Here is a 26,678-nt window from a genome sequence, read left to right on the forward strand (position 1 = left end):
TTGTCTGTCCGTTATCACTTAGAATGTGGAAGGCTATTTAAGAAGAGCTTTCAATTGATATGAGAGATACATTGAGATAGGCCTAAATACTAAAATATTTTTGTACTGACGTGCTGCTATAGTGCCCTTTGGTAAGGTATTAATTCTCATAGTAGGTCCTTCGGAGAGGACTACTGACCGCTTGTTCCCTCACCATGGTTGCTTACCTACAAGACACATAACTACGCCGTCTTAACATTCAGGTCAAACAAACAATCACTCAATATATTAACTTATGAAGATTACCTTATACAGTCGAAAATTCTATAAAATTTATTCATTTTAAAGTTCTGGAAACCAGATATATTATTAGGCATATAGATTCTAAACCAATAACTCAGAAACACGACGTTAAAAAAAGACAAAACCAATAATTCACTTTATAATTAATTTTTCCATGTTGTGTTCTGCAAATAAAAAGTCATTTGCAGCAGTTTCTTAACAAAGCGCAGGAAATCTATTTTTACATTTAATATACATCCGGGTTTGTGTAAATATTAATACGTTCATTAAGATTATATGACTTGAGATGAAATCAATGTCTGTGATTACTGCTGTATTTCGATAGAGCTTTTACGTTCGTATAAATTAATGCATCATGTAATACTTAGTAGGGAAGCTTGTCCAGTTGGTATGTCGGAAATATTTGTTAACATGCATTACTGGGTAAATTTGACGAATGATCTAGGCGCAGGCATGGGAGGTTGATTATTTGTCTACGCGAGCTGATCGGCGACCGTGACAGCTAAAGGCATGGAGGCCGAGCCCTCCAGCCTCCCATTTGATACCCTAACGCATACCATGGCCTGCGATCGAATGTCGGACCCAAATACTTGATTATCAACGCCGGGGATGGCATCTCGATTAGTGCAACGCGTGTGAGAGTTTAGGTATAGCTACCATACACATACTCTCCACCCGTCTTTCGCCTAGCTATCTATCCCTCTCTCTCTCTCTCCTCCCCTACGATTATCCCCAGCCTTCCCCGTGTTTAAGCCCATGGCGTAGAATATAACACGACCCGGCAAGCAACCTTTATTGAATACCATTGCACTGGTACTGGACCTCATCTTGTAGAAACAACAAGCGGCGGAGCGATTCAGAAAACCAACTAGGAATTAAGCGATCAAGGTATGTGTTTTGATATGGTATACAACATAGTTATCACTGGTGGCCTAATAAGTTTATATCAGAAGTAGATAGCGTTCATGCACGCTCTGATGGGTTGCACTGATTCCACATTATGTATGTAGTTGATTGTTACGACATGTGTGCAATCTTATAATTATGTTTAGCTAGTATCTGACTATATATACAGCTGTGATGTTTAGACCTCTTTGAGTTTTCAGTCTAAGCGATATAACATGGTCTGTCTAATCTGACATTGCATCATGTTGTTTGTGGTAAAGAATATCAAGCATGATTTACCTAACGTGTAATAATATATATATTATAAGCCCATGGTTATTGAGATAGGCCTGAGAACCAGTGTGAATGGATGTGGGGCCTATCGAAAGGTTTGTTGTTGCAGTGTTTTCCAATACATAAATGTTTCTGATATAGTTTATTAACTTCATTGCAAGTGAATATAAATATATGTTCATTAGCAATTTGCAATCTCAAGTTAGTTTGTTCTCATTAACATTGATGGGGATTTAATAATTCTTTGACAGCATCATTAATCCTTTTTCAGTTGTACTTCAGAACAATATGAAAGCTATCATTACATTGAGTGTCTGATGAAAAGTGTGTGAATATTGGTACAAATTGAGTATTACAGTCATGAACCAACAATTAATGTGGTACGTCTTCATTGGTTTCCTCTCAAAATAATTCATGGCATTTGCAAACTATCCCCAATCAAGAACAAAATATCGTGGTGATCTTAGCGATATCATGTAAGCTTTATATTTCCAAGTGATTATAAAAACCCAAATTTACACTATCAACATTAATAATGGGCATTTATCCCATGATACCGAAACACAATCATGCATAATTATCACCTGTCGTTGTTTTCATCGCTAGAACCACAATAATGAAACTAAAGCTTTACATCACCATGGAAACTATAACTGTGATTGTCCATCAATATCGTAATGATTTCCATCACGATAACAGTCCACCATCACCGCTTCCATCATTTCGACCATTCGCACCAATTACCCCCGCCACCATAGTCACCCCACCACCACCACAACCAGAATTGCCACAACCAGCATCACCACAACCATTGTCATCACCACCAATATACCACCATTTTAATACGCTATCACCGTCATCAACAGCACCATTACCACAACTCCACTACCAATTTCATCACCACCACCACTACACCACACCACAAGTCCACCACCACCACCACCAACATCACACCACCGTCACTACACCACACCACCATTCCACCATCGTCACCACCACCCTTCACCACCACCACCGCAACTACCATCACTTTCCTGCATTACCACCTCTACCACCACCAGTAACACCGTCACCTCCACCAATGTTTCCGCCACTACCTCATTGCTACTAACATACCCATCATTACAATTACTATCATCGCTACCACATTCTGCCACCAGTCTGCTACAAATACCATTCGTGATATCCAACTGTGTATTCCAATGTAATTGACACCAGGCATCGGTATCATAGTACGACAGAGTAGTCAAGTGACAGACATGCATTGTGTACTATATACCTCTCCCATACACTGTCTTCTAATTAAATGGCAGATGTGTACTACTACTAATAAAGTTCATCCGTTCCATTTCCACAAACTTTGAAAAGAGTCAGTTCTTCCCCCATCTACAGCACTAACTCAATCACGTATCCTGCATTCTATGGGGCTTTTTACAGATAAGCCTTGTGTTAAACAAGTTATCCAATAAAATATACTACTACTACTACTACTACTACTACTACTCCAGATACTACTACTACTACTACTACTACTACTACTACTACTACTACTACTACTACTACTACTACTACTACTGCTAATACTAATACTTCTACTACTACTACTACAACTACTACTACTATAGTACTACTAGTACTACTACTTCTAATTCTGCTGCTGCTGCTGCTACTACTAATACTTAACCACCACTATTCGATTAATTCAAGCTTTCTACTTTTACTTAAAATTTTAGCAAGACCACTCGTTAGCATTGCCAGAAGTGGGGTTGGGGCGTTGGTGAGGGGATAGTATTACTTTGATGGCAGATTTGTCGGTACTTGTGTGGGTTGATAAGGAAATACACTGATACCTAAATTATCTCCCTTTCTTTCATATCATATTGCGAATAATATTGATCATAACGTAATGTTTTTTGTATTGCGCATTTCAACACAAGTCGCTTTACAAAATAAAAGTAATATAAAACAGAGAGCAGATAATACCTGGATAATACACTAATGATTTAATTACAACTTCATGACTTTTTTTTGTGTATGAACAAAATATTTGAAAATGTCTATACATATTTGTTAAACATACTACACGTGTACATTATTTAGATAGAAATGTATACTTTTCTAGAACCATTTTGTAAGCAGGTCGATTTGTAAATGTTTCGTTGTCTAATTTCTGCTCTCTGTTTGAATAATGTAACAGAGAGAATGATTAAGATAACGAAAAAATTACAAAAACTACGCGTAAATACGAGAGCACAAGCTAAGAAATTATACACAATGAGACATGTACATTGTTTGAAAAGTTCCAGACCAGTTTTTTTTTGTTTGTAAAATAACCATTTCAGGTCTTCTTTATTTTTTTCTTCATAATAATATAATGACTAGTTTGAGATCTGAGTGATTAGGAAAAGTTGTTCCATCCATAGGACTGCAGTGTCATTCGCTATAGCTTTTGGTCTTTCTTTGGTTTATCTGGACCAGATTCTGAGAAGCTTATTCGAGAGTTATTTTGTAGGGGCATGACGTACGAGGAATGTCTTTAGTGATAGATAATGAACATGTTCTATTGCCATGTCTGAATGCAAGCAGAGTATCGCAATGGACATCATTATTTCCTATACTTGGCTTCTGGTAATGACCGCAGCGCTCATTACTCTAACATTCATGAACATTGTATCCTACACAGAGTCATGCAGAAAGAGGCGGCATGCCTATATTACCTTATAAAGTATGGATAGATGCATCTTAGGCGTCTCCAGGACATTTTTGAAGGGAGGATGATTGGGCACTTTTTGCCAATAATTATTTTGATTTTTTTAAATAGAAATTTGTACTTGAGCAGGTGGAGATTGAAAGTAAATGGAACTTTCTCTTACCTGTAGTCTTATAAAACTGGGTTGCAGAGAGAGAGAGAGAGAGAGAGAGATAGAGAGAGAAGTAAGGAAGGAGGGAGGAGAGAGAGAGAGAGAGAGAGAGAGAGAGAGAGAGAGGGGGGGGGGGGGCAGGAGAAAAAAAAGGTTAGTTTGAATGGAGAATCAAATGATAGTACGGAAGAGTTCTGAACGCAAACGAGACTGATAATTTTCAATTTTCAAAAGGGACGAGATAAGGGAGTTTGGAATATGACATCAGTGAAATTCTTTATATCTTATGTGAACAGTACAAAGAAAAAAGCTCACACATTCCTGAACCCATAATATATTACATGATACATAGTGCCTTTGAATGCCATTGAGTTTAACATTTATAAACACTAATACAGATGGGGGGCTTAAACTTGTATGTTATAGTCATACAAATGTGATATCTTTATAACTACCTTATTCACACTGCCAGTGGTGAAGTTGGTGGGGTAGCACAACCAGGCCGTGCTCCCTTTAATCAGCCCGTCTGGCGTACATAAAGTGCTCAAAGTTAACTGTGCCCCATTTCAAAATATCCACCCAAAATGGACCCCCAAAAAGGTGATAACGTTTTATTATCATTTTTGTTGTTGCTCTAGATAGGTATACCCTTTTTTTAAGGACATGTTTTGAAATCTGAGTAACTTTTCGGTTATGATATTGTCAAATTTCGTCCTATACCCCGCCTTTCAAAACAGTTTTAAGTAAGCCCCATGCCCCTGACTTTGACATGCGAAATTAAGAATAATGCATGCCTGTGGGCCCCGCTGTGGGCACAGCCTCGTTTCGAACAGGATAACAAAAAAAACACAAACCACCATTGACCAGAAAACAAATTATTAAAACAAAAACTGTTTAAAGGAAATAGAAATTCAATACATGGGCAATACGCAGGTTCTTAGTAGGCATTCCTTCTTGTGTTGACTATTTCTCAATATTCAAATAATATTTGACCAATAAAACAAAAAAATTAAACCTTCTCCCATTAAAATAGTCTATGGACGCCCCTACTCATCGTCGCTAACATCTGTCGTCATCAATGTATGGGCGACACACATTACTCATTAATCATTTAACGAGGTACCGCTCAGTGACGTAAAGGGATGTCACTTGAGAATAATTGCGTCACTCATCTCCCGGGTCATACGGTTGTAACCCCCCCCCCCTCACCTCTACCGGTGTGTTGGCCCAGTCAGTAAAGCGTCCGCCTCACAATCGGGAGGTCGTGGGTTCGAACCCCGGCCGTGCCATACCAAAAGACGTTAAAAGACGGGAGTTGCTGCTACCTTGATTGGCGTTCAACAATAAGGGATAAGGGATAGAGCAACGTCGATCTGGCGCTGCCGGGCTCACGATCGATTGGGCAAAAAGAATTTCCATTTTCGGTTTAACTGAATAAAATTTGGAGTGGACTTTATAAGATTAAAAAAGATTATTATTATTATTATTCTTATTATTATTATGGAACAGGTCAGGTTTAGGGGCAGGAGCACAATTAACCGACATGTGGTTTTAAAATACAAATATTCTGCATACTTGTCAGTATTCACAAAAAACGGGCCCTTTGATAGTGATCTTATGCCCCTCTTCCACCCCAAAAGGTACTTATAAGAAACATTGATTGTCAAAGACTTTAAATGTTTTTGTTTGTTTATTATTTGGCTTGTGCGTTCCTTCTATAGTCAAGATTTCCCTTGTATTACTTGTGCCCCCTTTTTAAACAGAATCCCGGATCCGCATCTCCCTTCTCCTTCTGGGAAATGTTAAAGTTCAAGCTGTTGATAGAGAGCAGCCGTACTTGATTAATGAATTAGTTGTTTTATATCAATCATTTATGTCACTGTTAAAAAGGCACAAGAACAAAAACAAAATAGACACTAATTTAAAGGTACTATGTCCCATTTGCAGGCCCAACAGATGAAAAGGTTAAATTCCAGCGGCATTTGAAAGATAATACTAATTTAGAAATTCCCTTAAAAAAAAAAGGGGGGGGGGGCTTGAAAATGTCTTTAAGTGGGAAAATAACGACTATAAATTTTCGAATCGACTTAAGTGCTACCAAGTCAGTAAGTAATAGTCTGATTTTCAGACCATTTTATCGAATGGTTGTACGTTTTGTGCTGCGCAAAGATTCAATCAGTTTGATTTTGGCCATTACAAGAAGTGGGTTATTGATGTAGAAAAATGCTCATGTACCCTTTACAGCTCATTCTATGTATGTTATTACCAAAGAAGAAAAAAGCCAGTTAGTCACTCAATAGCGTCTGACAGTGAAGTCTAGCAAGTGAACGGGTTTCCTTGCATAATTTGAATATTAGGACACTGCTAACGTTTAAATTTCACAAATAGGACATAATGACATATTTATAATTCCTGCAACGTTCTACAGAATTTGATGTTGGCTGCAGATGGTACATATTATCTTTAAAGAAAATATATAAATTCCACCAAGAAACTTGGAAGAGAGCAATTTCTACCTCAAAGGAAATAGGTTTATCATGCTGTACATATTGGAACCATCCATCCTACCCGAATGCACTGTCCGCCAGTTTTATATTTGAAGGGGCGTACGTACCAAAAAGGGTCCAACACGAGGGAAAAAAAATGAAATTATCCTCTTAATTTGACAATTAGTCTTAATATGACGCGATCATTAGGAATTCAACATCTTTACTGCATATAGTATATACTGCATATGATGATACAGAATACAAATAGCACGATGCAGGGTAGAGTAGTAGTAGTACCAAAGAAGCACACATTTCACCTAGACCGTGCTTGTGTGCGTGTGGGTGCGTGCGCGTGTGTGCGCGCGTGTGTGTATCAATCTTTTTCATATAGCTAACAAAATCCTTTATGATTTTATTCTATGCTTATAACAGCCACTGATGATGCACGATTTGTTTATTCCCCCTTTTGATTTGATTTGATATTTATTTATTCCACATCAACATCATATACATTTTACAATCTGATAACTTTAAATGTGTGAAGAAAACCATGTTCACATCATCATTGAAGTGTGAGAAATGCCCCGACGACGTTGTTCAACGATCGATATATTTCAACCCTTTTGATGCTTAACTTCAGCCTGAGACCGCACACTAAACCTAACCCTAATCCTAAAACGATCCAAAAAGCTCGTTGAAAGTATAAGCCTATAACCACAGCCATATATCTTTGAGTATTTTGCGGACAATTGAGCAATGCCTATTGAACACAAAAAATTGATAGTAGTCCAGTATTAATTAGGTGCTTTTCCCATTTTTTTTCCCACAGGTAATAAGCTGACCAAGGAACAGATAGAACAGGGACAAAGTGGTATGTATAAATACACATTCATGCACCTGCACACGATCCGGAAAAATGGTTCCATGGAAGCAACATTTAAAAAAAAATTATTTGGAGAAAATAGAAGTTTTCAACATCACATACCGAAACTTAAATCGATAGAATAAATAGAAATTGATAATTTTAACCAGTTTAATAGTTATTGCAGCTTAAAAGCCTTTAGTATAATCTCGACTGTGAAAATGATTCTTGGCATATCTGGCATATTTATTCATTCTATCAAATATTTCTTACATGAATGTCCTGGTGTTTTTAACACTTTCATATTAAAATGCAAGTTGATGATATTGATATCGGTTTTTTAATTAAAAAAACTAAGGGAGGATCTCTTATTCCTTAGCAAAAAAAGGGGAAAAATGCCAGAGAAAAGAATATATTAAAAAAAAAAAAAAAAAAAATTCCGTTGCCTTTATGTGTCTAAAACTTCAAAGGACACATGTGGGGGTAGGCCCTTACTTAAATATCCGAAAATGTCTTAATCAATTAGTTAACATTATAAAGACCTATCATATTTATAATGATGTTAGATTAATGTTATAGTACAAGCGTTTGGCGTGTACCAACACCCATTCTTAATGATTTAAACAGCAACATTTAGGACTGTCTGCCTCTTTATGCTCGTGATAATCTTGTACAGTAGTTAAAGACAGCTGGTAGCGAGGTCATTTTCGGAATCTAATTTGTTCAAAATGTCACCTTCAAGTTGGTTGATCTATAACAGTGTGCAAACAATGAAGACCATGTGATGATACCCGTACATGATTATTGTGTGTCGACATATCAGGGGCGGATCTAGCTTTTGCCAAGGGGGGGGGGGGGAATTGACCCAGTGGCGGATCCAGGATTTTCCAAATATCGCGCCGTTTTACTGTTTTCCTTTTTTTTTCTATACAGACAAAATTGAGAATGATCCTATCTGTTTGGATTGAAATCAATAAAATTTGAATTTGAATTTGCATCTGACTCCCCCTCCCCCCCCATCCCATCATCGCCACTGCCCTTCCGTAACCGGGTCCACGCTACGCCACTATTATGTTTTTCTTTCTTTTTGTAAACCAACATGGATCTATGGGCGTAAACAGGGAATTCAGAGGGTAAAAACAGCATAGGCAAACCCATGAATGAAGGAGGGGCTACGTAAAACTAGGGGCATCAATCGATCGGTCGGGGCTGCATGGGGTTGCTTAATTAGTTGCACCTGATTGTTCGAGTATCAACAGTTTATTTATTGCATTTAAATGCGTTAAATGCTTCCTTGTTTTTACTTGTTATTCAAATACGTTAAGGGGCATGATTTTTGTATTTTGTTTTATTTTGTAACGACAGAATGTTTTATTCTAAGCCATGTTCTATCTTTACCTAATAAGTATCAACTATTTTATCTTAGGGACGTTGCGCTTCAAACATTTTTTGTGTATGCATTGTTCCTACTATGTATTATATCTCAATGTAACAACTGTATTTTATTATCTGTGAACAATTATTTTACATGGTGAATACATAAAACAAACAAACAATATTTCGGATCAATCATGTTTGCCTCCCCCATCCCATCCTGAAAAACAAATCGGCGCCTCGTCTGTTTACCTTTCGTGACAATTAAAGTGTGCATGGGAGGGGGGGGGGGTGGGTGGAGTGGGGGAGGAGGGGGCGAGTGGGTACAGAGGGCTTCTATAAACACCCATGGCCCTCCTTGAGTGACGTGTATGTGTCCACTGACCTATAACCAGCCATTAATCAAAACATTTAATTGCTTGGCCTGAGAATACCGTTAGGGTTCAGGGAGACGGAGATATCTTAAAGGGGCTATTGGGGCTTCTCTCGAAGTATTATGTATAGGCCTATGCTAAATCCAAATCACAACCCATACAGTTTTTTGTTTTCTTTTTTTTGTTTGTTGTTGTTTGGGGTAGGGTGGCCTGGGGCGGATAAAACCCTGACAGGACCCCAATGATGAACAGTTTTGTTTATTACAAAGCTATAATTCTTGATTTTATCATTTATGAATGAATTTTGTTTTTATAATGTGATTTGTGAAACCATACCACGTACACCACTCGTGTACTATATACAGAGCGTCATCTTGTAATCTTTCAATTCATTCACGCATCAACTGACTCACCTGCTTCATGCACTTCAGCAGTTTATGAAACACATTCGTGACGAAATTCAGATTAAATATTAGGCTACTCCAACATGTCTCACATTTTATCTTGTGCACCCCTCTTTCTTTCTCTTAACCTGATTCGTCCAATCCCTTGTCTTTCTTTCCCTCCCCTAGCTCCGCCCTCTCTCTCTCTCTCTCTCTCTTTTTCTCACTTTCACTGTTATATATCTGTGTTTTTTCCCCTGCGTGTTTTCCGTTAGTATTTCAATCTTATATTTCGAATAACTACGGTAACGTTTCATGTCGTATTTTACAGAACATTGCCAGCCACTTGACGGGAAAACTTTGCAACATCCCCATAACGAGGGAGGAATTTAGCCGCTTTAGAGATTCTTGCTGAAGAACTATGTCAGGTTTGTTTACAGCAATATTATTTTTTTGTAGAAAATCCATGATTCTATATAAACCTGTTGCATGTTCTTTGTTTAAATATGAACAGCGTGTACTACATATTTTGTTTTAATTTAAGGGCTAAGTCAAGATATTAATAGAACAAAATAAGTTAAAAGGAAAAGAATTGAAGTAACACCGGCAACGTTATAAACGACTTTCTTATTTTATTATTTAAAAAATGAACAAAATGAGCCTATTTATTTTAGTCAATTTGAAGAGATAATGATAACATTTCATTGCGCGGAGTCAACATGGTAGTATAACTTGATAAACTTTTAATTCTGTTTTCTGTTTCCTCGAAATCCCCTTAATTAATCCGAAATGCCATATAACTTCTGCAATAAAAGGAGGTAAGTATCAAACTTGAAAATAAAAACATACATTTGAGTTGAAATCAAAACATTGGTGGTGCTGCATTTTGGAAAAAGCTCACGAAATCATTTCTCCATCCTCGTTCAAATTTCTTCATCTTCCATTTTTTGTTGTTGCTCCAACAGGAAGACAAAGTCCTCTTCTGGCGTTCTTAACTTATCTTTTATTCATTGTTTAACCGTTCTGATTTAGATTCGGTTGTTGTAATGCATCGTATTCTTGAGCTAAGTCTGCCAAAAGAAGACAAGTGGCTCTAACCTGTAACTTTCCTTTTAAACATTTGTTATCATTTATTTCCATTAGGGGCGTCGCAAGAAGGGGGCGGCGCAATATACAGAACCTCTTTCTTCCGGTTCATACAATTTTTATTGTCAGCAAATTTCTGATATTTATGTCAGCACGTACGAAGTCTGTTTACGTCTACATTACAATTGTATTGATTTATTGATTTTTTAATTTAAACAAAATATCACAACCGTTTTTCATTCAAAATTTTAATCGGCATATATCTATAGACTTTAAACTACCCTAGCCAGTTAATAATTATACATTCTGGTGAACCTTTTTATTATTGAGCAACACAATTTGCCCTCTTTTTGGCTAGCACAAAAAACGTTTGACGCCCCCAATTGCATTGATTTTAGCGACGCCCCTGATTGTACTGCATTGTAATATTTTACCAGGGGAGTGTTTCACAAAGACTTAGATCGACTTAAGTTGGACATGAGCTATGGCAGGCTGTTCATGCCATTATTTCCTATAACTATTCCTGGCATTGGTTTCTCAAGTGACGTACAAACTGTGGTCACAAATCCAAAGAATATACATTTTTTTATTGTTACATAGTTAAAATATTTTCTAAATATAATAATTGAGAGACCAATGGTGAGAGCAACCAGTGGCATGAACAGCCTGCAATAGTTCAAGTCCAACTTAAGTCGATCTTAGTCTTTGTGAAAGGCCCCCCCCCCCGCCCCCTACGGATATCATTGCCTTGCTATTCTCATTAAAATGTTTAGCTGCATAAAGTGGTCAACCGATGTCTTATTTCTTTTGGATAGTTAACAAATTCTCTCATTTATTTTGCCAATCATAAAGTCATATCTGTGCCAATAAGCCCATAATTCTGTGATTTTTTTTCGCAGTTCACTGCAGTGTTTCATCCAAATAAAATGCTTGAAATAGATTTTGCATGATTCCACATGACCTTACTTTTTTGTCTCAATCAAACCTGCAGTAGATTAATCAAAATTTCTCTTTTACGAACACTTCAGAATAAGACAGCGATGACAATATTTGAGATAAAATGTGTAGAAATCTTCATCTTGTGTATCAGTTTGCCCACACTTTGATCTCATCTTTGAATTGATTTGTTTTAAATAAAAAGTTGTATAGTTGAAATGTACATATTGATAATATAAGTCTATATATATCTGATATGATACATCAGAATTGTACTTAATCATGTACTTTTCAGTGATTCAACACATTTTGCACGAAAACTACATCAGATTGTTCCTAAATTTATGAATAGTGTCGTACTAAAGTACAATAATTTTTTAATACCACACAATTATTGCCATTATTTTGCTTTCGGATCATTGAACATTCCATATTTGTATAGATAACCCATTCATACTCAACCAAAATTAGACATTTCATCATTCGTTCAGTTCATAATTATTTTGGAGAAACATACATTTTGGATGGAAAGTTGTAAATATTCAAATATTGGGGCGTCAAATACTGTTTAAGAATGATGCTTTCAATAATATGGAAGTTTACAGCTGCAAACTTTGTTTGGATACTGTCATGAATGTATGACACATCGCCATACCACCACGCACTCATCATTCATTCCATTCATTTTTTTCCTCATTTTTATTTCCTCCATCTGTCCGTCACCCCTTCTCTTCTCTCGTGTGCCAATGTGTCCAACCGTTTGTTTGGTTCTCCGGCTGTTCTGTTTGTTTGTTTGTCCTCTTGTTCGTTTGGTCTGTCCGCGTATCTATTTGTTTGTCTCTGTTTTGTTTTTGTATTTGATTTATCTGCCTGTCTGTCTCTGATATTTGTGTTTTGGTCTGTCTTTCTATCTTTGTTTTGAATGTCTGTCTCTGGTTACGGTTTGTTTGTCTGTCTGTCTCTGGTTTCGTTGTCTCTCTGTTTCTGTTATTGGTTGTCTATCTGTTTCTGTCTGTCCGTCTCTGGTTTCGTCGGTCTGGCTGTGGTGTTGGTTTGTCCATCTCTCTCTCTTTCTGTCTCTGATTTTGATTTTCTGTCTGTCTGTCCGTCTGTTTGTCTCTGGTTTGGCTGTCTGTCTGTCTTTTGTTCTGATTCCTCTCATCAGCTGGTAACAAGCCAAACTACAAGGGGCCTAAGATCGAGGTCCGGCAGCAGACGAGGTCGATAGAGGAAGGCAAAAGGGTCAACCTGTTCTGCAGACTTACAGAGGAACCAGAGTCGGGTAAGTGACTAACTACTTGTATTATACTCGTGCTTGGGGTAGACAGTGGGAGGGGAGAGGAAGAGGGAGAGGGAGAGGGAGAGGAACTAGGGAGAGGGTGGTGGGAGGGAGGGGAAGACATGCGCCAAATGTAAAGAGTGGAATTTGTACCAAAGAAATACTGGGCAAGCCTGCCTACTAGTAAACCTATATACTTCTTGTTTTTGCATATGATGCTCTGGCGACAATCGCTCCGGACTTATTTTATCTAAGATATAAGATTAGGGCTCGAGTTGCAATTTGGGTTTCATGGTCGAGGTTTAAGATTTAGGGTCGGCTTATATAGATATGGTCCTAGAGACTTGGTTCAGGATTGAAGTTACGGATTCTGTTTCTTTTCCTTTATAAATTGACTGCGACAATCTGTAGCAGGATATATGAGGAACTCCCACAAATTATAATGAACAGCTCCTTGCAGTTTATATAACCTCCATGAATTGAAGATTTGAAATTAGATTGGTCTCTCTGTTTCACTCACTCTCCTGTTTTGTCCATTTGCACTATAGTACACTGGATCCTGGATGATGAAGACATGAAGAGCGGTGGTCGGTTCAAGGTATGGAACGACAAGGCCGACTGCTACTGTCAAATCCTGGTCACCAAGGAAGACGACGCCGGACTCTACGTCTTCAAAGCCCGCAACAAACGGGGCGAATGTTGCACTACGTTCAGCCTCCACGTCATACCCTCGGTCAAACCTATCTCTGACGTAGACGTGAAGGAGCTTCTTTGGCAGAACACCCAACAGAACGAAGAGCTTGTAAGATCCAATAGCAGTAAATAAAAACCAAAATAAAAAGGTGTAGTTTGCCATCAAACGGGTACCGCGTCACCATGAGGTCATCGGATAGAGGTCTTTGCACTTACAGTAATGCCTGCTGCACACGAGTAGTCATTTTCGCTGCGATTATTAACGATTGGCGTTGTCTTTGACGCGCAATGAGAGTGACATTGTACGTAAGGTAAATGCGACAAAATAACGCAAACATTGCATTAATTACTGGTATATCGCCTTCAAAGGCTCGAATGCAGGTAATAATGCAATCAAAATGATGCCTCATGCGCAACGGGCATTACAGTTCCGACCGATCTTCAGTCGGTGCAAGACCGGAAATAAGTCAGTTGTATAAAAGTTTGAGGCGATTTAGTGCTAACGCCCTTCTGCTTAAGGCTTCATTTTTTACCTGAAATTCGAGCTAACGCCCTTTCTGCCAGCCAGGCGACGAAATGTCCGATTTGAAGATTTTCCAAACGTTTGCCTTAATCACAGCAGCGAATCAAAACAAAACAAAAATAAGCTAAAACATTAGTCAGATATAGTTCATCTACTATCTTCATGATGCGGTGCCCGCTTGATGCCGAAATATTGGGGGAGACTTTTGTTTCGAGGAGAAAAAAAAACCCCTCCCCATTTAGATAAGAAATACAAAGTTCGTTGAGGTCTTCCTGCCAAATTGGTCTTCTCCGCTATATCAAGGTTTGAAGAGGTCTTCCATGTTTTTCATTTAAATGTTGATGTGAAGTTAATAAGTACAATGTTCTCGTGGATCTATATATGTAAAATATTAAATTACATAGAAAATAAAGTCTATTAGTTAAATAAACCCAAGCTGAAATGAAAGGCTGGTACAATTATTGTTTAGAAATTTGGACCTGTGACGATATCATAAAATGTGAAATTATGCAAGGTCGTTTGTTGGATAATTGAAAGTAACTCTTCCTGTATAAATAAAGAAAAGTATTGTTAATGTATAATTTCTTTATCAATTGTCTCTACTAAAGATAGCATAAACCCAAATAACTATTACCATTATCAAGCCAAATAATGCATCGAGAAAATTTTGACATTGTATTTCTTTTAAATACCTGAATATACTCTTGCATACTTGTCTTAATACAGTACCGGTACATTAAATTTGTTTTATAAATACTGAATGGAGTTTACCGTTGTGAGGTTCAACTTCTAAGAGACAATGACATGATTTTCTTGTTCAATCTTATACGTAATATTGAGGATGGGCCTTGTATGTGCCGACACTAGAACAGTATAGTACCAAACACAGCAACCGTGAACCATTATCGTCATCGTCACGATTTACCAACAAAACCTTTGTTACATGGTTACAATCAATATAATATTACCGATTGATAATAATCATAAAATCATCAATTAGATCTCACCAGCGAATTCCAGAATTATCATGTATGTGTATGCCGATTGATGAGTGTATATATATTGTAGAATTATTGGGAAAAAAGAATGATCTCCCATGTAAATCTCTCTTTCTTGCATGCATAGATCCCGGCATAGATTCCATACACATGCAACATAATCAAAACGGGTGTACATACCTTTATGGGGGAGCGGATTTCTTTTGCAGTGTCTCATTCCGCTTCACACAATGCGTTGACATTGAGTGTTTGGTTACCCCCGACCCCTCCCCAATCTCTTTACCCATAGGCGGTTTCAACATTTTGATATTTTTTAACTAGAAAGAGAGTGTCGGTATGCCAAATTTTAAATACATCGCCGTTGACTGGCTTGTGTTTTGATACTCGAGGTTACTTCATTTTTTCAAACTTACATTTTGAGATATAATTAATTTAAAAGATAGACGTGTACTTCCGACGAGAGATCATTTTAAAATCTTGATAATTAACATATCACAATTTCATAGTTGTATTTCGTTTGGCTTTACGACCCGTCCACCTGGTGTGCAATTATTAAGTGAAACTTGTTTAAAAAAAAAGTATTTTGTAAGAATGAAAGTGAGCATGAAATGAAAATGTTTCTATCGTAGCCTCTACTCCTGACTGATACATAACGTTTTGACTCAGATATATGTATCGGGCGTTATGTTATATGGAGGCTGATATCATGTAAGGTAAATAATTGATTTCAAACATTTTGTTTAGCCTTTTGTACTAATGAAAATTACTGACAATGATATATTTGTCAAGATAATATGCATTTGTGCCTTTGCACGAATTTCAAAAGTCAGGTTAACAAAACATTACAGATGTAAATGATCTAATGGCAAGATGATTTTTGTGAGACTGAAATTGACAGAGTTGCATCTTTTAAATGTTCCTTTTAGTGAATATCAATAATACATGGTGATGTATTACTTTTTACATACTGTAAAGGTTGTCATTAAATAAAATGTGTTACTGTTCACCTGTTTTAAATTTCATGTAGTAACATTTTCTTTTTGTTATCTATCAGGTGACTTTGGAGTTATTATAGACTTGTGCTATGGAGGAAATTCATTTATAACATGTAGGCTACCGGTATATAGAGTACATTAATTTTCTTCTTTTAGTAGTTCTCATTTTCCTTTTTCCCATTACAGCATCCCAACTATTTTTCTCCCCCCTCTCTCTCTCTCTCTTTCTCTCTTTCTTTCTCTCTCCCCCTCTCTCCCCTTACTCTCTCTCTCTCTCTCTCTCCAGAAGTGGTTCTAGAAGAATAATTGGGGGGAGGGGGAGCTTTGGGGTACTTAAATTCATATTCTTCCTGTGCTTCATTATTACTTTTAGGGAGAGTTCCCCCAATGACCCCAAAACTTCCACTGTCTCTCTATGTACCCCCCTCTCTCTCTTTCTCTCTCTCTCTCTCTCTCTCTCCCCTGTTACCCATTAGCTTTTTTCTCCCTGCTCCAATGCATCAGCTTATGTTCCCCCTCATCTCTGTTAAATAAAATGCTACCCACTTCACATTTCGCCATAAATTTCAATTCTTATTTTAGTATCACTTCGTTTAATTTGCATGCATCCCATCTCTGATCTATTCTCACTTTCTACCTTACCTCTCTTCTTACCTTCCAGGAAAGTGTTTCACAAAGATCCTAAGTCGAACTGAACTCTAAGTTGAACTTAAAAATTATGAAGAGCCATTTGTAGGCTTAAAATTAAATATATTCAAAAGTGAAACATTCAAGTATTTTAGACTTTTCATAAATTCCACATCAAGAACGTGAAATCTCCTTGATAATAAAAAAAATATGAATGATTTGAGTCGACATTTTATCCCTTTTAAAATAACTTTTACAAAATATTTTCATACATGCTCACGGCTTTCGATAATTGTTTAGTCCAACTTAGAGATAAGTTCAACTTCTAGGATCTTTGTGAAACACCCCCCTGGAGTACTGCCATCTCCTGTTTACTTTTCATTCTTTTCAACTTCTTTCTTCCCAAAGGCTAACTAATTTTATCCAAGAGCTCAAAGTGAAAGCCAAAATAAATACCATTTTGGGGTACTATGCTAGCAATCATGGAAAATTGTAAAAATAACGATCCACTATTTATAGTGCATACAAACTTGCAACCTAAAATAAACAGGCACTAAGACAGATTGTAAATGTCTCATATATATTTTAAAACCAAGAATAGAATTGAAAATATCAAAAATTTCCCAGGTAAATAATAATTACTCTAAATATTTCTGAACAACATAAATTCAATTGTTTAGAAGAGTTAATTGCAGAGTCTCTTCCCTTGGTTGCCCAAACATGATATATCCCCAAATCGTCCAGAAGTACAGGGACCCATTTCACAAAGCCTTTTTTACAATGCCAAATGACAAAAATCAGTGACAAGTCTGCTGATAACCAATCAGAAGCAAGGATTTCAGTAACTTATAACAAAAACTGCATTTGTCACTGATGACAAGTTTTGTGAAATAGGGCCCAGAATGTGAATGTCTTCTATACAGTCCAAGTTCTATTGTCAAGGCATTAATCTACATTTGCCCGTCAATACCCAGGAGAGAAAAGTGGACCTGGCAGGAGACTGTGGAAATAATATCTGTAAAGCACTGTATTTTGTATTATACTCTAAATAAACCCAGTTTATTAATATTATTAATAATATTGTGAGTGTGTGTATACTCACAGGACACTTTTATATGTAGATGGACCTCTATTATAGTGTTTTTACACTTTGCAATATCTCTTCCCAGAAGTAATATTTGAGGCTGCTATTTTGAATATGATATACAAACATGAAATCTAAAGCAACGAGTGAAACATATTTTGGGGTGACCGGTCCCCCTGTTAATTCTATCACATAAAAAAAGCCAAGTAATGAACTGGATCAGATCCAACACACTTGTGGGCAAGTGGTCAAGAATTTAAAGAAAAAATTGTGATTTAAAATTCTTAAAGACAGAACGTGTCAAGTTAGATCGACCCCATTTCCTTTTCACCAATGTAAACATATGGAACGGCTACGAGTACATTAGGTATGAAATGAAACTTACAATTGCAATAACTTAATGACATGGTAAATCAGACAATAAAATGTGCCCTCTGTAGTTCCCATTCAATGGCAGGATTGCAATCCAATCATGATTAAATAAATGCCATAGAATAAAGCATAAATTACATAAAATGACAGAAACGAGGTTCTGGCATTTATGGTCCAAAACACTTATTACTCTCAAAGGTCAGGAGGTAAGTTAAAGAAAAGGTTGAGTTCTGGGAAGAGGTGAAAAATAATTTGTGAGTGTTATCATTGTTATCATGCAAGTCAGGAAGTACATCAGATTAAACATGTTCCCTGAAAAGCATGGCTCTTCAAATGCCTCCATATTCTAAATATGGCACGTAAAAGCATAACAATCAGGACAGAATTTTAGGCCACATATTTGTGTAGTCCCATATACATCTTTCTGTGTACAGTGATAGTAACTTTACCAACCCTGAGCCAAATTTCTTATCATTCTGATGACTCCAGAACCTTGCAGTACACACCAATACTTATATGCTAGATGATCAACCTTTTCTGATCGATTCCACAACGTTTCTTTCACAATGCAATCGCATGACCAGAACTCAACTTTATCTTTAAGTCAGGGTATTGAATAAAACTGTTTTTGGAGAGAAACTTTTAATCCATTACTTTCTCCTTTTTTTCCCACTGAAGTACACACATTTTTCTACCTAAAGGCTAAAGATAACCCCATCAACCTTTTGTTTGGGTTTGTCCCAGTGCATAATGCATGTCCATTGCTCATTAGTATTGTTAATACCTTGTTAATATTCCTTGTTTCACAAAATTAATGAGGGTATACATACATACTGTAATTCTTTCTTGCTCTTACACCCTCTTACATATTCAAATTACTCTCTATATACATATAAATCATTCAAACTATTAAATTGTGGACTGATTAGAATCAGTCAGGTTGCATTGTAAGTCATACAAAGAAGATACGCACAAGAGAAGAAATAGAGAAGAGAGTAAAGAGAAGAGAGTAAATGAAGGAGAAAGAGGGAGGGGGAGAGAGAGATAGAGAGGGAGAGAGAGAGAGAGAGAGAGAGGAAGAGAAATAGAGAGAGAAAGAGATGCCAAAGTTAAACTTTAAATGCGATGTCACCTGATGACCCGTTGATTTCGACCTCTCTGTTGGAAGGTCAAAGGCCAATTTTCAGTTCCGACTACCATAGTCCTTGTCAGCACTTCATAAGCAGCCCTGAAGTGAGGGTTGAAGAACACCGTGATACACGCCGGGAAGAAAAACGCCATGGAGAAATTCTTGACCAGCGACCTCAGCAGGGCTCTAATAATTGAAAGAAACAAACATGGAATGAAAGCTATGACACATTAAACTGTGATGTACTTTAGATAAGTAATGGACATGCTACAAAGAATAGCGACCTCAGCAAGGCTCTAATAATTGAAAGAGACATGGAATGAAAGCTATGACACATTAAAGGTATTACAAATTTTTGGTATGGGGTCATGAATTTGGTTCAAATGAACATATTGGAAGCATATGCGATCCTACAGTATTCAGTGATCGTTGTCGCGGTTGATGAAATTGTAATTAATAAACTCTTTTTGTTGTATAGCTCCCTCTGAAGGTCAAGATATTAATTTAGCTTTAAAACAATGTTTCTTGACTAAAATCAACAGATTAGCTATACCCATTTGGAAATTATATATCACAACTGCATATTCTGAGATTTTCATGGTCGCAGCTACCATTGAATGGCTGTATAGGCACTATTTAAAATCTATCAAAAATTACAGGGAGCACCGGTAAATATTGATATTCAATTTTTCGCGAAAGCAGAAGTGTTTTAGGGGCTAAATTTTCTAGTGCTTATAATACATCCAAATACATCCAAATTTTCAAGAATCGCTATCCGGCCATTTGAAAAATTTCCCAAAACTTTGTATTACCTTTAAACTGTGATGTACTTTAGATACTGTAAGTAATGGACATGCTACAAACTAACAGAGTTACAAGAGCTTAAGATTCCAAACTAAGACATCTTTATTCACTTGGTCCTCTTGAGCTTTGTTCTAAAATGCTGCAGTAAACCATCAAGGAAAGATAAGTGGTATCCGCTTCACATTTCACAATCTTATAACACACAGATAAATGAGTAAACGTAAGACATTTTTCTTGCCCCTACATACTTTTTGTTATCACTGCAGTTGCTATTTTCTTAGAAAACTGCTATACTCTTTTTTTCTCACTGCAATTGTTTTTTTTTCTTCGAAAACTGTCCTAGTGACCTGCATCCTATGTGAATGAGCATATCAAAATCGCAGGAAGTCCACACAGACTATGAAGAAACAGCAAAATCTGTACTCTGTACATAAGACAAGACCTGTGTCATTCCTGTGTCAGCCTTTGATTAAAAGTATAGACCAGTTTTGGAAACGCCCCCCTCTCAAAAAATGAAATGGAAGCTCTTATTACCAAGCATGTGAAAGAATATGTATTGATTAATACGTGATGGTACACATTTTGTCAGGAAACCGGCTAATAATTGATATATTTGGTAAATTATCATATTGATCCGGCCTGGATAGATATCCCGTATGCACTTCAACATTGAACATTTGGGCATATGTTTCTGCTTTTTTGCAAATTTAGGTCGAAGTATTGCCATCTAAACCTCTGAAGGCAATATTTAAACAATATTGAATGGATATTTTGCACCCAAAACCCTTCAACCGCAATTTTACCACTACCGGTCTATATCTTTAAACATAGCCTACATGTACAATTTATCAAGCAATGGTAGTGTAATTTTTCTTTTTAGCCAATCAGACCAAATATCTTTTCAAGTGTAATTTTTGAGCCATTTCTAAACAAGTGTCTTTTCAAACTTTGTCTGAATTTTTCTACCAAATAGTAATGATTCCAGATGAACAGGAAGTTTGGTCCAACGTTTAGAACAGCCATAGCAGCTTTTGAGAAGAAACAAGACTTTGATTTCAAGCAGATGCGTGACTGTGATAGGTCAAAGGGTTTGGACGGCAGAGAAGTTTTGGACAGGTGCTGCTTGACCCAATGGTCATCACTTACTGTGTAAAGCCGACACTGTCGGGTAAGGTAACTTGGACCCGTCCTGGACCAGCTGACTGGACCTGCTCCAGTGAGATTACTCTCAGTCGCATGAGGACCTTGCCTGGCGTAGCACCACCAAGAACCCAATTGATACGGCTGCACAAAAAGAATGTCTGTTGAAGAAGGGGATTACAGAAAAATCATTGGCTTAAAACATTGGTTAACTTCAGGACATACATGTAGTAGAGTTCTGGTTATGCGATTACATTGTGAAAGAAAGATTGATTATAATGTAGCACACAAGATTAATCGTGTATTGTAAAGTTTTGGATTTATTAACATGATAACAAAGAATAAGATATGTCAAAACCATCAGGCAGATTAAGGCACAAGCATTACACAAATCCTTAAAGTGGTAAGTTGAGTAGATTTTTGCAGGCACAACACCAAATTTCCATTTTACATTACTCACACACAGGATGTTACCTGATGTAGTAAACAAACATTTTTGATTGCTAACTTTTATAATCAAGATTGAAACTACAGCCCTCTGGCCTCAGTGATCTCAAGACCTTACCCTCGACCTTCGTCTCTGGGCAAAGAACTGTTTCTAAATGTAGATCCCCTCAGGGCAACATTCTTTACCATTGCCCCTCAAAGTAGACAATATTTGGTGATACAGGATGTACATATAGCATATCATATAAGGGGGAACTCCTTTTCCCAAATGTTTGTCTTTTCAAAGGTTTGTCATTCAAAAGGATCATAATTTAAAAACACAAATTTCATATACCACTGGGAAAATTATTCTGAAATTAAATAGGATACCTAATTCTGGACATTTGTTGCAATACTCTGACCCTTCATCATTCCGAAAAGGTTGTTATTCCAATGGTTTATAATGAAATAGGGTTCACAATTCAGACAATTTCAAAGGGTTCATTTTTCTGAAGGTTTGTAATTTTGACAATGACATAGGGTTATATTTCATTTTTGGAACTATGAACCTTTTTCTTTTTTGAATTTACCAATCTTTGGAATTACAAACCTTTGGAATAACAAAACTTTCAGACTAAGAAACCTTCGGATCAGAGAACCTTTGGAATTATGAACCTTTGGAAAAATAACATGTAACCATCATATCTACCTCATAAACACAGACAATGATTCTGTAGATGAAGGCAAACAAGAGCATTTGTTGAAGTTCTTCCAGCGATGTGTCATCTTCAATTTCTTCCACCAAGAAGCGCATCATGAATCCTGTAGTATCACTGCTGGGAGTCAGCAAAATACAAGATACATGTACATGTACATTAACCACTTCAGTGCAACAATTCACAAGGAGAAGTGAATTCTAAAATTACTTCTTTAGGGTATATTTTAGAATTGGGTAACAATATAACTTACAGCCAGGTCAATTTAACACACTTGATACAAATTAATTGTCACCTATCTTCACCCCAGTGATCTTGAGGCAGTATAAGGCAGCGAAAAACTGTGTGAAAAATCATTTAGCTTGAGAGAGTCCACAGGAAGGGATGAAACCTTGTCTACTAGCCTTCAAGGTTGTTAGAGGTTCAGAACATGTTATGATCACCCCAACTAATGAAAGTATTCTGTATTTGATCAATAGATACAGTTAAACCTCTCTATAAAGACCACTCAAAGGAGACAAGAAAAGGGGTCTTTGTTTACAGGTTTCTGTAATACATGTATCAATGGCAAAGTCTATTCAAGCAACAAAAAAAATGTGGTCTTTCTACACAGGTAATAGACAAAGCAGATTTCGCCGTTTCACTGTACACTTTATTTTGGTAGAACATACATTTTTAAGAGAATCTTACATCATTTGTTTTGTGCTTAGTATACCTACAAGCTATTATTATTATTATTATTATTATTATTATTATTATTATTATTATTATTATTATTATATATAGGGTACCAGCAAGTCTCTCATATTGTTCCATTGGTTTCAAGCCAAAAGAGAAAGAAATCGGATGGTAAAGTTAAACCATGAAATAAATATGTACCGTATGTATATAATAATAAGCTTGATATTTATTTTTTTTCTTGAAATTCAATTATTCAATGTGATGGTCTTACAATTTTCATATTAAAAGCGAGATTTTTAAAACTAATTTTTAAGAATATCAACACATCAAGTATTTAACTATCAAAGACAGTTAAATCCTGCAACTATTTGTACACCCGGCCCTCCATACTGTAATTCAGGCATGCAAGCTGTTTCTAACCTGATGCCAAGGTAGTCGATGATGACCAACATCAAGCCAAGCTTGGCTGAAAACAGGAGAAAGAAGTCAATCAGCTCTGCAATCACACGCCGGTATATTGATGGCACAGAGAAGTCTAAGACTGTAAAGAAATCAAAGAAAGAGTTTGCAGCATTAGACTTCAACAATGGGAAGCCTCCAATGTAACTGAAGCACGGATTGACCCAGTTATAAGCATTACAACAAAGAAACAAATAACAACAGACCTAACTTGAAGGTTTAAAATCATTATAATCATGGGTTGACATTGTAAAATGGTTTCATTCATGAAAGATATGATTACTCGGGATGAGCTTCATATTTCTTATCCTAGCCTTCAGATTTTTAAATTTTGTTTTGAAAGACAAAATATTGAAGGATACTCTGACTCTGAGGAATTAATGTAGGAGATAAAAGGACAACTGACCCGCATAAATATTAAAGCTACAAAATGAAGTTAGTTAGTCACCCATCAGACACAACTAACATTAAAAGCACAGCCATCAATAATAAAATGTCACAAAAGTCTAAATATTTTGTGGAATTCTCGGTACCGCATATAGTTATATCCATTCCCATAATGCATTGCGCCTCCGATACCTCTACAATTTCGTAGACACAGTAACTTCCTGTGATTCTAAAACACATATTAAGCAAATATTAATCGACTACGAGGGGCTACTATCATCCCGAGCCGCAAGGCAAGGGATGATGGTAGCCCCGAGATCACCGAGGCGATGATAGTTTGTATCCATTGTCCGAGTAAAGGAGGTTAATATTTGTTTTATATCCCACATCGGCAATAAGGTCTATTTAAAGTGAATTTTACATAATAATAAGAACTGATTCTGCAGACAGTTTAGCTTCAGCTAGATTTTACAAAGCGCAACATGCATACATGTAATACAGTCGATGCGCGCTCATTTCACAATGACATTGACTTTGACATTTCGCATAACCTACTTTGCTATGCGTATTCAATGGGCAAGGGTGGGCAAGTGGGGTAGCAGCAAAAAATTACTTTACAAAAGTACTATCTAGGTAGATAGTATATCTATATTTTATCATGTGACCTCGTTTAGACCATGCATTAGATTGCAAGATTCTCTGTATGCGGGATATAATCTGCTATAGTCTACTACGATATGCTAATAATTCATTACCTGCAATTCTTAATTTTGCTTGATAGTTTAGTTTCAAACTTTGAAAAATACACAAGCAGTCGGCATAATTATTAATTAAAAGGAATATACCAGCATTGGCAAATGCCAGCGCTTGGAGAAATTCTTTCAGAAAAACTTGGCATCCTGCAACACAAGTAGCTTTCTTTTCCTAAGTATTGTTAAGCCACGATTGTGAGCTAAAGGTCTATAGTAATTTCTAAAAATTACCGTAATCATACAGCAGGGTCACATATTTGAATTCTTGAAGATACAGGTCTACAATTTTAATAAATTTACATCATTAGAAATGTAGGCAAAGGTACATTTTCTCATTCTTAGTCCTATTGACAGTGACTGTGAGTGTGAGCCCAATACTACATGTGATGTATGTGGCCCATTTTGAACGGAAGTTCATGTACTATGTACATGTAGGTCTAGACCTATGCGACTACAAAATCTCGTCAAATTTGCTAGTAAAAATAAAGCGCAACTTGCTAACATTGCCTTGTTTTAAGCTTAAGCGGTAAGGAGAATTGTTTCTCTCAGGGGGCTCAGCTCAAGAAAGTTCACAGAAAAGCACTTCATTTTGAAATTTCTATTTTTTTCTCTTCTCATTCATCGATCAATAATCATCGTCATTGACTCATTCATTGTTTCACTTGCATGGTTTCTTATTTGTGACATCTAGATCTACCTGCAATTTGAGGAATAATATTCCCATTCTGAGCCACATTCTGTTGATTTTGGACACCATGAGCTAGCCGAATATCATTTTGTATCTGTTGATTTTGTGCGGGCATTTGCGCTGCTGGAATCGGTTGCCCGCTCATAACTCCGCCCGAGCTCTGGCTTCTCGTCGTCCCGGTTCCCGTTATCTGCTGCTGCTGTTGTTGGAGATATGAAGCAAATGTCACATATGGCATCATAAACATCATATGTTGTTGCATATACGTATGCGATTTGTACATGAAAATCCAGTTCCTAAGCCTTTCATAGTATTCTGCCATCGAGGTACACTGTTGTGAAGACTCATTTTCTCTCTGATTTCGATTCTCGTCATGTTGAAATGAAGTCGAAGTGGGATTTTCTGATGCAGGCGAACTTCTCTTTCGAACGCTTCCAAACTCGCCTGATTCTGCCATTTTTGTTGAAGAATGCATTCAGAGCCCCAATGGTAGTTCAACAAGAATATCTATACATTTATTCAAGCTGCTGAAATTACGAAAATCGAGGAATATTATAGTGAATTTGTCTCATTATAATCTGGATCACATGCACACAAAAAAACACTACCGAACGCGAATTATCTATAAAATCCCTGCTGATAAATTTTGTCCGGTTCGGATCGATCGGATATCCGATCTATCTGAGCCTACTAGTAATTCAAAAGTGGGCGTGGCAGCAGGGGAACATTTTTTTTAATGAATAGCACATTAGTCAGCCTGATAACTTTTTACAAGTCATGCACAAATTTAAAACCAACACTAAAATCAGGGAAACTCTTCCTTAAACGAAGCTTGATTGTTTTGTCATCACCATTTCCACATCAACTTGTTATTATCACCGGGACTGCATGCATGGAGCCAAGTCTAGGTATTTACAGTTTCTTCCCCTTTCTCACTTTCTCCCTTCTGCTCTTACCACAATTTATATATCTCTCCGGCCTACCATCCTTTCTCTCGATCTTCATCTTGCCTCTCTTTCCATTCCTCAATTGCCCCCTCCGTATTATGTACGGTGGTCCCCCTATCTCTTTCTCTTTCTCTCTCTCTCATCATTGTTCT

At 36.9% G+C, this 26,678-nt stretch overlaps 3 protein-coding genes across 4 annotated transcripts; 2 read left to right on the forward strand and 1 right to left on the reverse strand.

Moving 5' to 3' along the window:
* The first annotated feature begins 870 nt into the window (after positions 1–870).
* On the forward strand, positions 871–16,341 carry LOC755782 (titin). The gene is made up of 5 exons (XM_001191765.4): positions 871–1,170; positions 7,641–7,682; positions 10,136–10,232; positions 12,992–13,108; positions 13,654–16,341. Exons 3-5 carry the CDS (start codon positions 10,226–10,228, stop codon positions 13,929–13,931), a joined length of 402 nt encoding a protein of 133 aa, XP_001191765.2. The 5' UTR covers positions 871–1,170; positions 7,641–7,682; positions 10,136–10,225; the 3' UTR covers positions 13,932–16,341.
* Positions 2,102–2,572, forward strand: LOC115919894 (extensin-like). The gene has a single exon (XM_030974498.1). It carries the CDS (start codon positions 2,102–2,104, stop codon positions 2,570–2,572), a length of 471 nt encoding a protein of 156 aa, XP_030830358.1.
* Positions 16,342–19,058: 2,717 nt separating the features above from the next.
* On the reverse strand, positions 19,059–26,225 carry LOC594074. Of its 2 annotated transcripts, none has more exons than XM_011663544.2 (5): positions 25,589–26,225; positions 23,714–23,834; positions 22,606–22,729; positions 21,477–21,631; positions 19,059–19,712 (listed from the first exon to the last, which is right to left on the reverse strand). In XM_011663544.2, exons 1-5 carry the CDS (start codon positions 26,052–26,054, stop codon positions 19,526–19,528), a joined length of 1,053 nt encoding a protein of 350 aa, XP_011661846.2. In that variant the 5' UTR covers positions 26,055–26,225; the 3' UTR covers positions 19,059–19,525. The 2 variants fall into 2 exon arrangements, with proteins under 2 accessions (XP_011661846.2, XP_798618.4); XM_793525.5 differs by having other exon boundaries at positions 22,606–22,732.
* Positions 26,226–26,678: the final 453 nt, after the last annotated feature.

This window comes from Strongylocentrotus purpuratus, unplaced genomic scaffold (genome assembly GCF_000002235.5).
Source record: "Strongylocentrotus purpuratus isolate Spur 01 unplaced genomic scaffold, Spur_5.0 spur5_scaffold_7, whole genome shotgun sequence".
Lineage (NCBI taxonomy): Eukaryota > Metazoa > Echinodermata > Echinoidea > Camarodonta > Strongylocentrotidae > Strongylocentrotus > Strongylocentrotus purpuratus.